Here is a 12,484-nt window from a genome sequence, read left to right on the forward strand (position 1 = left end):
GGGCATCATGGGTAAGCAAAGACTGCTGGCTCTTGTACCAGGCAACCTGGCCTAGTGTCCGAACCTGCACCTTCCTTGAGACGTGAGCGCCCTGGCCTGCAGCTGAGCCCTGCGAGCCATCCTGGCTGCACTGCCCTACATGAGGTGCAGCTGGAAAGCCTGGCTCAGTCCTCATCACACAGACCTAAGAAGAGGCCAGGGCCTCTCAGCCTGATCAAGTCGACAGATTTGGCATGGGAAAGTAAGCCTTTAAATGGATCTTCCAAGACAGAATGACATGGCTTCTCTTGACAAGTATTTGGAAAGGGGCTAAGAATAACCACAATGCCTATCAAACACACAGGGCTAGAACAAAAATGAGACATGAAGAGGAATCAAGTGAGAAATAAAATGTTCTGCATAAATATATTATTTTTATTACTACCTTTTGATGAAGGCAGAGCAACCAGCCACTACATCGTAACACATTGTTCACGACTCGAGAACATTTCATTATGGATAGAATAGCACAGATAAAAAATACACATGATACATCACGCCATTAGCAAGGCAGATCTCTGAGGCATCCACTCAGTATCACCTACTCTTCCTCTGTGGTGTGGAGAGCACTGCTGATGAGAACCAGGCAGGGATGCCTCCTGAGTGCACAGCGGCCTGGTACTCGGCCCGGAGCCAGAGGCCACACCACAGCCCTGCTGTCCATGTCCCGCCGACTTCGTTCTCTGCCTTCCTGGCTGCTGTCCTCCCAGGAAGTCCTCAAGGGCAGAGGGCTGATACTGATGTTCTGATACTGCAAGCTGACATGCTCTCTTCTTAGCAGTGGCTTTGCAAGTCTGTCCTAAGTCTTCCCCTGATAGAAGTCTCTAATAAACTTGGTACTTTACACAGTAGACTTTCCTTTTTTCACATAGTATTCAGCTATTATTATTTAGATTAAATAATTTTATATTTCTTTTTCTTAGAGTCATATTTGGCATAACTGGAATATGACTTACTTTGGAAAAATTTGTACAAAAACCATAGCAGTATGTGTCAGAAACAATATGTGTCAAAATTTTAAATGATTTACTGAAATTAAGAATATTAAGACACTGGGTTTTCTTGCCCTATATCTGCTTTATTTATCTATTTTTACCTAGTTTTAAATAAATTTCATTTTAACAAAGGGAAACTATATATATATATATATATATATATATATATATATATATATATATATTTCTTTTTTGAGATGGAGTCTCACTCTTGTTACCCAGGCTGGAGTGCAATGGCGTGATCTTGGCTCACCGCAACCTCCGCCTCCTGGGTTCAGGCAATTATCCTGCCTCAGCCTCCTGAGTAGCTGGGATTACAGGTGCGCGCCACCATGCCCAGCTAATTTTTTGTATTTTTAGTAGAGACGGGGTTTCACCATGTTGACCAAGATGGTCTTGATCTGTTGACCTTGTGATCCACCCGCCTCGGCCTCCCAAAGTGCTGGGATTACAGGCTTGAGGCACCACGCCCGGCCCGGGAAACAATATATTTTTAAATGCCTGGGTAACTCTAAGTATTAGAAAAATAAAAATGAGTTATTCTAAACTTTCGCTTCTCAAAAATGTTAAGAGAAAAATGCATGCACATTTATGGTCAATGTGTGAAAGTTCCAGTATGGATCCCAGGAAGTCAACCTTGTGACATTTTGTAGAAGGCGAGGTAACAGCACACTGCATTTCTTGCAAAAACAGAGACAAGCGGCGGCCAGTGGAGCTCTGGGTGGGATGAGAGTCCCCAGCTCCCAAGCTGCATGGATAAGAGAGAACTCTCTACATCGGGGCATTCCCCGCTGGTCCCAGGAGTCCTCACGTGGGCATTGCAGGCTGCTGAGGTTACCTGGAATCTTGAAGTGCCTTGGAAGCATCCTCACTCGTCTAGGACCCTATAACCATGGGGTTCTGGGATCTCAGGAATCCCATATATGCAAAGTCAATTTCCAGGACAGCTATTTATCGCTGATAAACATGTCCAAGCAGTCTGTGGAGCCCTGACTCAGTTGTACAACTATCAACTGTGGGAGGAAGGCCCAGAAGCCATGCTGTGCACACAGACAGCGTCCTGGGGCAGAGGCCACACTCACCACGCAGAGCCATGGGCCAGCTAATCAGAAGACCAGAGCCAGTTAGGACTGCTTACTGCTTTATTTTCACTTCTCAAAAGAAATCCTCCCTCTTTTTCCTTCCAGGGCTAATCATCAAATACTGTATTATTTTTTATTGAAGGATATTCTGTTGTAACTTTACCAAATTCTGTGCAGAAGTACTGGATGCCATTTCCATTTTCCCAATGAGTGGTAACCCTTTTGAGGAGCAGAAAGACGTAAAACGTTAACAGCGGAACATGCAGGGTGTGGGAGCTTGCAGAAGGGGAAGCTGAAGCAAGTCTCCAAGTATGAGAAGCAGTTGCTGCCCTGGCCCCGGGATGGATGATCCACCACTTCTTCCTTTTCAGCATTCCTGCGCCCAGCTCACAGGTCAGCAGCTACTCAGCTAGAAAGAGCTGGAGCTTACCATCCAAGGTGGCTGTGGTGAGCTGCAATTGAAAATAAAAGACTGTGTGATTCCAATCACCTTTTATTAATTGAGAACTCTGTAAGAAAATAAGCCAAAAGTGTATATTTTCCTTATTTGTAATGTTCCAGACCACAGAGTAACACGCACATCATAGTAGAATCTATATATACAACAGATAGAATGCCGACAATTAATTAATTCAAACTACATTTCATTGCTGTTTTAATAAGTTTAGGGGCCCTGGTCAGAGCTGATCCATCTTTGGTGCACAAAAGGGCACAGGACATCCTGGTTAGCACCTGTGCACCTCCTTCCAGGCAGAGCTGAAGAGGAAGGCTCAGGAGAGCACTCCTGATCGAGGAGGAGGAGGAGGAGGTGCCAGGAATCTGCCCCCTACAGACAGCAACCGTACTGGGAAACTCTGATGTACACACTTCCAGGACTTTGAATTTCTGGAGTCTGTTGAAGGCTTGCAACTTCCAGGGGAACACTTGAACTATAAATTGTGGTCAATTTTTATCAATTTCAGATTCTGGCACATTAGCAGCTCCCCTTCCCTTGTCCCCACCCCCACGCACACCTTTCAAAAGCGATCTGCACAGGGCCTGCAGAAACCAGGATGGGTAGAAAGCACCCAGCCTTCAAATATCAGGGACCTGTGCTCTGATCAGTGATGGATTCTTCTTACTACAGAGGTGCAAAGAGGCAGGCAGCCATTGTTACCCCTCCCACATGGCTACGAGCTCCTCTTCTCCAGGAGAAGCAACTTCCAAAGCATTGACGATGCCAACGCCCTTGACTTCCACTTTAATTTTCTCTCCTCCCCTTATGGGAGCTGGCCAGTAACAAATGAGACTTCAAAAACAACTATGTACTTGGGAAAAATCAGAAAGTGACTATGGAGGCCAAGGTGGGTAGATCACTTGAGGTCAGGAGTTTGAGACCAGCCTGACCAAAATGGTGAAACCCCATCTCTATTAAAAACATAAAAATTAGCTAGGTGTCATGACGGGCACCTGTAATCCCAGATTCTCTGGAGGCTGAGGCATGAGAATCACTTGAACCCAGGAGCTGGAGGTTGCAGTGAGCCAAGATTGTGCCACTACACTCCAGCCTGGGCAACAGAGCAAGTCCCTGTCTCAAAAAAAAAAAGTGACTGTGGACCATGCATGCCACAGGAAAGGCTCAAAAAAAAGAACTAAGGAGATTTGAACTTTACAGCTCAGGCTGGTCCCTGGGGCAGAGTCAAGCTACAACAGTCAAAATAAACAAAAACAATAAACAAAACAATGACAAAAATCAAACCCAAGGGAAGGGGAGAACCTTACTTCAGAATTACCACAATACCACATTCAATTGTCAAGTTTTCAATAAAAGGTCACAAGGCATTCAATGAAATAGGAAAGTATGGCCTATTCAAAGGAAAAAGATAACAACAGATCAATGGAAATTGTCTCTGAAAAGAATCAGATGGCACATCTACAGCACAAAGACTTTAAAACAATTGTTTTCAATTACTCAAAAATTAAAGAGAGATGTGGATAAAGTCAGGAAAATTATGTATGTATTCATACATAATTTTGGAACATCAATAAAGAGATAGAGAACCTAAAATTAAACAAAAAATATTTTGAAACTAAAAATATATAATAATGGAAATAAAGTATCCCCTAGAGGAATTAAAAGGCAGAGTTGAGCAGGTGGAGAAAAAATAGAAACAATCAAGTCTGAGGCACAGAAATTTAAAAAAGGACTGAAAAAAGTGAACAGAGCCTAAAGGGCCTATGGGACACCATCAAGGGCCCAACTTACACATTGCAGGAGAAAACATAACAGTGGAAAACTCCCACATTTGATTTTATAAAATGATTATAAATATACATCCAAGAATTCAATAAACTCCAAGTAAGAGGAACTCAAAAACTCCCACACTGAGACACACCACCATCAAACTTTCAAAGGCCAAAGGCAAAGAGAGAATTCTAGAAGGAACAAGAGAAAAGTCTTATCACACACAAAGGATTCTCTGAGATTATCAGCAGATTTCTTCTCATAATAAACTTTGCAGACCATAAGGCAGTGGTCTTATTCAGTAGACAAAAATAAAACTCAAACAAACCCCCAAAAAACTATCAACCAAGAATCCTTTACCAGCAAAGATGCCATTCAAAAGTAAGAGAAAAATTAAGACATTCCCAGATAAATGAAGTTGAGGAAATGTGTTACTACTAGACCTTGCCTGCCAGAAATGTATAGAGGAGCACCACAAGGTAGAAAGAAAAGGACCCTAGACAGGAATTTGAAGCTCTATGAAAAAATAAAGATCTCAATAAAGGGAAGCACATGGGCAGTTATAAAAGCTATTATTATAACAACACTGTATAATTTCACTTTTTTGTTTCCCACATGATTCAAAAGACTAAAATATTTTTTAAAAGATTAGTCTAAAAGGTAGTATTATCATAACTTTGGTTTGCAACTCCACATTTTGTTTTCTTCATAATTTAAGAGACTGATGTATTTAAAATAATCGCTGTTTTATATTTTGGGGAACAAAATGTGTAGAAATATAATTTTGTGACATCAACAACTGATGGGTGGGGAAAGAGATGTAAAGGAACAGAATTTTTGTGTCACTGAAATTCACTGTTATAAATTCAAACTAGAGTGTTATAATTTTAGAATACTACATGTAATTCCCATGGTAGCCACAAAAGCAAAAGAGCTATACAATGTACAAAAAAGAAATTGAGAAAGAAACTAAAACATTTCCCTAAAAATTTTATTAAAGAGTGACCAGTAATATAGAAAATAAGGGACAAAAACTATAAGTCATATAGAAAACAAACAGAAACATGGCAATAATAAGTCCCACCTTATCAGTAATTAGCTTAAATGTAAATGAGAGGGTAGATTGACAGAATGGATTAAAAACACATAATTCAACTACAGTTGCCCCTCAATATACTTGGGGGATTAGTTCCAGGAACCATAAAATTAAATCTGTACATACTCAAGTCCCATAGTTGGCCCTGTAAAGCCTGCATATACAAAAACTTGACCTTCCATTTATGTGAGTTTTACATCCCATAAATACCACAATTTTTATTTGCATTGGTTAAAGAAATCCACATACAAGCAGACCTGCACAGTTTGAACCCATGTTGTTCAAGTGTCAACTGCCTATGCTGTCATATACATTATTTTTGAATGGAGTGGTGATCAAAAGAAAGCAGGGATAGATACACCAATATCAGAAATAAAAAGCTTTAAGTCAAAAAGGCTAAAAGAAACAAAAAGTTATATATAAATGAAAGATAATACAAGGAAATATGAATATTATAAACATTTACATATCAAATAACAGACCATCAAGATATATGAAACAGAAACAAATAGAATTTAAGGAAGAATAAACAGTTTTACAATAATAGCTGAAGATCTCAATACTCCTCTTTTAATAATGGACAGGACAACCAGAGAGAAGAGAGGCAAGGATATAGAGAATTTACACACCATGATAAACCAACTAGATCTGATAAACACTTTACCAAACAAGAACAGCACACAGCATACGTATTCTTCTCAAGTGCACATGGGACATCTTCCCAGGATAGACCATATGTTAATACACAAATTAAATCTCAATAGATTTTAAAACATAAACAACATACGCAGTATCTTCCCTGACCATACAGGATGAATTTAGAAATTGGTAATAGAAGTTAAACTTGAAAAGTCAAAAATTGTGGAAATTAAACGACACACTCAACCAACCAATGGATCAAAGAAGAAATAATAAGAAAATTAGAAAATGCTTAGAGATAAATAAAAATAACACACCATGCAAAAAAAAGAACAATGCTAAGGGGGGAATTTATGCTATAAATGCATATACATGAGCTCAAATCAGGAACCTAACTTTACAACTTGTAAACGAGAGAAAGAACAACAGCACATTGTAAAGCTAGCAGATAAAGTAAATAAGAAAGATTAGAGCAAAAATAAACAAAATGGAGAAAAGAAAAACAGAAAAAAACCAAGGAGACAAAAAAAAAATTTATTGAAAAAAAAAACAGAATTGAGAAACCTCTAACTATATGGACTAAGAAAAATAAATAAGATTCAAATTACTAAGTCAGAAATGAAAGTTGTGGACATTACTACTAATTCTTCAGAAAAAAATGATTATAAGAAAGCACTATGAACTATTGTATGCCAGCATATTGGATATCCTAGATAAAATGTACAAATTCCTAGAATCACAAAACTTACCAAGATTGAATCACAAAAAATTATCTAAAATTTGAATAGACCTATAACTAATAAGAAGACAGAATCACTAACTAAAAAAATCTTCTGACGCCTGTAATCCCAGTACTTTGGGAGGTCGAGGTGGGTGGATCACGAAGTCAAGAGATTGAGATCATCCTGGTCAACATGGTGAAACCCCGTCTCTACTAAAAATACAAAAAATTAGCTGGGTGTGGTGGTGCGTGCCTGTAGTCCCAGCTACTCGGGAGGCTGAGGCAGGAGAATTGCCTGAACCCAGGAGGTGGAGGTTGCGGTGAGCCGAGATCACGCCATTGCACTCCAGCCTGGGCAACAAGAGCGAAACTTCGTCTAAAAAAAAAAAAAAAAAAATCTTCTGACAAAGAAAAATCTTAGGCTGGGCACAGTGGCTCACATCTGTAATCCCAGCACTTTGGGAGGCCAAGGCAGGCAGATTACCTGAGGTCAGGAGTTCAAGACCAGCCTGACCAACATGGTGAAACCCCATCCTTACTAAAAATATAAAAATTAGCCAAGTGTGGTGGCACGTGCCTATAATCCCAGCTACTCGGGAGGCTGAGGAAGGAGAATTGCTTGAACCTGGGAGGCGGAGCTTACAGTGAGCTGAGATAGTGCTACTGCACTCTGGCCTAGGCAACAGAATGAGAGAGGAGAGGGGAGGGGAGGGGAGGGGAAAATAAGGGGAGGGGAATGCAATAAGTCTCATTAATAGAATGAATGATACAAAACCCACATGATCATCTCAATTTATGCAGAAAAAGCACTTGACAAATTCAACACATTTTCATTAAAAAAAGAAAAAAAACACCCAACAAACTAAGAATAGAAGGAAGCTACATCAACAAGCAAAGCTGTATAAATTATTTCATTCTGTGCTGCTATAAAAGACTACCAAACTGGGTAACCTATAAGCAAAAGAAATGTATGTCTCATGGTTCCTGAGGCCAGGAATTCCAAGGTGCCTGCAAGTTGGTATCCACTAAGAGCCCAGTTTCCATTTCTAAGATGGCATCTTGGAAGCTACAACCTCCAAAGAGGAGGAACACTGTTCCTTACATGGAAGAAGAGTGGAATAGCCCAATGTGGGGGCGGGGGTTCAAACTCATCCTTTCATATCCGCCACCAATCTCACCCATGAGGATGAAGTTCTCATAAAGGAGGCCCTTCTTCAAGATCCCACCTCTTAATACTGTTAAAGTAACAATTACATTTCGATACAAGTTTTGGAGGAGACAGACATTCAAACCATAGCATCACATATGAAAATCCAACCCGTCATCATACTCAATGGTGAAGACTAAAAGCATTTCCACTAAGATCAGGAACAAGGCAAGGATGCCTGCTTTCTCCATTTATATTTAGAATGGTATCAAAGTTGAAGCCAGAGCATTTGGGCATGCAAAATAAATTAAAAGCATCCAAACTGGAAAGGAAGTAAAAGTGTTTCTGTTCACAGATTATATGATCTTATAGATAGAAACTCTACACATTCCACTCCCAAAACCTTTGAGAATTAATAAAATCAGCAGAATAGCAAGATACAAAGTCAACATGCAAAATTCAGCTGCATTTCTATAAACTAACAGTGAGCAATCTGAAACTCTAAAATTACGAAAACAAATCCATTTAAAATAGCATTAATATAATAAAATACTTAGAAATCAACAAAGGAGACGAAATTAAATTGTACAATGAAAATGACAAAACATTACTGAATGAAACCAAAGAAGAAATAAATTAATTAAAACACTCTGAAAGAAACTAAAGAAGGCATAAATTAAAATACTTCCCATGTTCATAAATTGGAATACTTAATATTACTAAAAAGTCTATATTACCCACAGTTATCTATGGATTCAATAGGATCCCTATCAAAATCCCAATTACATTTTTTTACAGAAGTAAAATAACCCATATTAAGATTCATATGGAACTCTGAATAGTAAAAACAATCTTGAAAAGGAAGAAAAAAAACTGGAAAATTCACTTTCTGATTTCAAAACTTAATATTAATATATATCTTCAATAATAAAAACAAGATGTCACTGGCATGAAGATTAACCTATAAACAAATGGAATAGAATAAAAGACCCAAAAGTAAACTTTCACATAAATGGGTCAAATAATTTTTGAGAAGGGTTCCAAGACCATTCAATGGAGAAAAGACAGTCTTTACAACAAATGGTGCTGGGAAAAAAATAGACATCCACATGCAAAAAAAAAAAAAAAAAAATGAAGCTGTATCCTTTCCTTACAGCACAGAGAAAAACTACCTCAAAATGCATCAAAGACCTAAATGTGAAACCGAAAATAATAAAACTCTTAGAAGAAAATATAGACAAAAAGCTTCCATAATTAGGGTTTGCAATGATTTATTGGATATGACACTAAAGGCACAATCAGAGAAAAAATAGACAAATGGAAAATTTTAAAAATTTGTACATAAAAAGGCACTATCAAAAGAGTAAAATGGCATGCACAGAATTAAAGAAAATATTTGCAAATCACACCTGACAGGAAGCAAATTTGGTGTCTGGAAGAGTCCAGTCTCCACTTTTAACAAGGGATGTCTGATAAAGGATTAATATCCAGAATACATATAACTAAATTAAACAACAAAATCGAACAGCCCAATTTAAACAATGGACGAAAGACTTGAATAGACATTTCTCCAAAGGAGATATAAAATGCCCAAGAAGCACATGAAAAGATGCTCAACCTCACTAATCATTTGGAAAATGCAAATCAAAACTACAAGATGCCATCTCGCACTCATTAGGACATGACTATTTTTAAAAAATTTATAAATAACAAGTGTTGGTGAGGATGAAGAGAAAGTTAAACCTTTGTTCATTGTCAGTGGGAATGTAAAATGGTGCAGCTGCTATGAAAAACAGTATGATATTTTCGAAAAATTAAAAATAGAATCATCATATTATCCAGTAATTTTTCCTCTGGGTATATATGCAAAGGAACTGAAAGCAGTGTCTGTAAGAGATACGTTTCCAACTACGTTCACAGCAGCATTCTTAGCAACAGCTAAAACATGGAGGCAACGAAGCACCCATCAACAGATGAATGGATAAGCAAAGTGTGGACCATACAATGGTATATTATTCAGTCTTAAAAGTGAAGGAAAGTCTGGCACAGGCTACAACATAGATGATCCTCAAGGACATTACGCTAAATGAAATAAAGGAGTTACAAAAAGATAAATGTGAGGTACCTAAGTCGTCAAAATCAGAGAGATGGAAAGTAGAATGACTGTTGACAGGGACTGAGGAAGGGGATGAGAAATTATTACTTAATTGGCATGAAGTTTCAGGCTTACAAAATAGAATTGTGGTGAGGGATAGTGGTGGTGGCTGCAGAATGTGATAAATATATTTAATACTTACTATAGAGTTAAGAATGGTTAAGATGACAAATCTTATGTGTATTTTACCACAATAAAAAATGGAAAGAATATATTTCTTTAGCTTTTTACTGTAATTTGTAATGGGGCTTCAGGTGGAGAGGGGCACAGAACATGAGGCTCTTGCCCCAGTCCTGTCCAGGAAAGCAGAGATGGCTCACCCAATGTATTGGTTAGGGTAAATAATGAGGCATGCTCATCCTCCCAGTTTTTGTGGAAAGAATTAGCTTAATAAGGCCAGCTCTCTCATATGCTGCTTATTAGGCTGTTTTCATGCTGTAATAAAGAACTGCCCGACTGCATAATTCATAAACGAAAGAGGTTTAATGGACTCAGATTTCCAGAGGGCTGTGAGACCACAGGAAACTTACAATCATTGTGGAAGGGGAAGCAAACATGTCCTTCTTCACACAGCAGCAGAAAGAAGTACAGAGCAAAGACAGGGAAACCCCTTATAAAACCATCAGATCTTGTGAGAACTCATTCACTATCATGAGAACACCATGAGGGTAACTGCCCCCATGATTCAATTACCTCCCACTAGGTCCCTCCCACGACACCTGGGGATTATGGGAACTAAAATTCAAGATGCGATTTGGGTGGTAAATCACACAACTAAACCACATCAAACAGCATGGGGGCAACCATCCCCATGATCCTCCCTAGACATCCCCATGTGTCTCCCTAGACACCAAAGGATTATGGGGATTACAGTTCAAGATTAACTTCGTCCTGCTGCCAGAAGATTCGAGTGGGGACACAGGCAAACTGTATCATTCTGCCCCTGGCCCCCTCCCAAATCTCATGTCTTCACATTTCAAAACATAATCATGCTTTTCCAACAGTCTCCCAAAGTCTTAACTCATTCCAGCATTAACCCAAAAGTCCAAGTCCAAACTGAGACAAGGCAAGTCCTTTCAACCTATGAGCGTGTAAAATCAAATGAAGGTAGTTACTTCCCAGACACAATGGGAGTACAGACACTGGGTAATCACCCATTCCAAATGGGAGAAATTGGCCAAAACAAAGGAGCTATAGGCCCTAAGGAAGTCCAAAATCCAGTGGGGCAGCCAAATCTTAAAGCTCCAAAATCACCTCCTTTGACTCCATGTCTCCCAACCCAGTCATGCTGATTAAGAGGTGGGCTCCCATGGCCTTGGGCAGCTCCACCCCTGTGGCTTTTCAGGGTATACCCTCCCTCATAGCTGCTTTCAGGGGCTGGCATTGAGTGTCTGCAGCTTTTCCAGGATTATGTGCAAGCTGTCACTGAATATATCATTCTGGAGTCTGGAGGATGGTGGCCCTCTTCTCACAGCTCCACTAGGCAGTGCACCAGTGAGGACTCTGTGTGGAGATTCCAAATCCACATTTCCCTTCTGCACTACCCTGGCAGGGGTTCTCCATGAGGACCCCACTCCTGCAGCAAACTTCTGGATGGACATTCAGGTGTTTCCACATATCCTCGGAAATCCAGGTGGAGGTTCCCAAACCTCGATTCTTGACTTCTGTGCACCTGCAGGCCCAACACCATGTGTAACCTGCCAAGGCTTGGGGCTTGCACCCTCTGAAGCAATGGCTTGGGCTGTATGTTGGCCGCTTTTAGCCACAGCAGGGATGCAGAGGATCAAGCCCTGAGACAGCACAAAGCAGCAAGGCCTTGGGACCAGCCCACCAAACCATCTTTTTCCTCCTGGGGGACAAAATGAAGGGGCTACCATGAGGAGCTCTGACATGCCCTGAAGACATTTTCTCCATTGTCTTGGTGACTAACATTTAACTCCTCATTACTTATGCAAATTTCTGCAGCCCGTTTGAAGTTTTCCTCAGAAAATGTGTTTTTGTTCTCTATCACATTGTCAGGCTGTGAGCTTTCTGAACTTTTATGCTCTGCTTCCCTTTTAAACCTGTTCCAATTCCAAACCATATCTTTGTGAATACATAAAACTTATGTATTCCCCACGTCTCTCCCTAGACACCAAAGGATTATGGGGATTACAAGTCACTTCTTGAACACGTTGCTGCTTAGAAACTTCTTCTGCCAGATACCCTAAATCATCCCTCTCAAGTTCAAAGTTCCATAGATTTCTAGGGCATAGGCAAAATGCTGCCAGTCTCTTTGCTAAAGCACAAGAAGAGTGACCTTTACTCCAGTTCCCAGCAAGTTCCTCATCTCCATCTGAGACCACCTCACCCTGAATTTCATTGTCCATATCACTATCAGCATTTT

At 39.7% G+C, this 12,484-nt stretch overlaps 1 protein-coding gene across 2 annotated transcripts in view; it reads right to left on the reverse strand.

Annotated features, from left to right (window-relative positions):
• Window positions 1–396: 396 nt before the first annotated feature.
• The window catches only part of WDR27 (WD repeat domain 27), a 304,525-nt gene continuing 292,437 nt past the window's right edge, over window positions 397–12,484 (reverse strand). For both annotated transcript variants that reach the window (XM_078370488.1, XM_078370485.1), the window contains exon 25: window positions 397–2,568. In XM_078370488.1, coding sequence (XP_078226614.1) covers window positions 2,518–2,568 — 51 coding nt within the window. In that variant the 3' untranslated portion in view covers window positions 397–2,517. The remainder of the gene's footprint in view (window positions 2,569–12,484) is intronic.

The sequence above is a fragment of the Callithrix jacchus genome, chromosome 4, assembly GCF_049354715.1.
Source record: "Callithrix jacchus isolate 240 chromosome 4, calJac240_pri, whole genome shotgun sequence".
NCBI classification, from domain to species: Eukaryota; Metazoa; Chordata; class Mammalia; order Primates; family Cebidae; genus Callithrix; species Callithrix jacchus.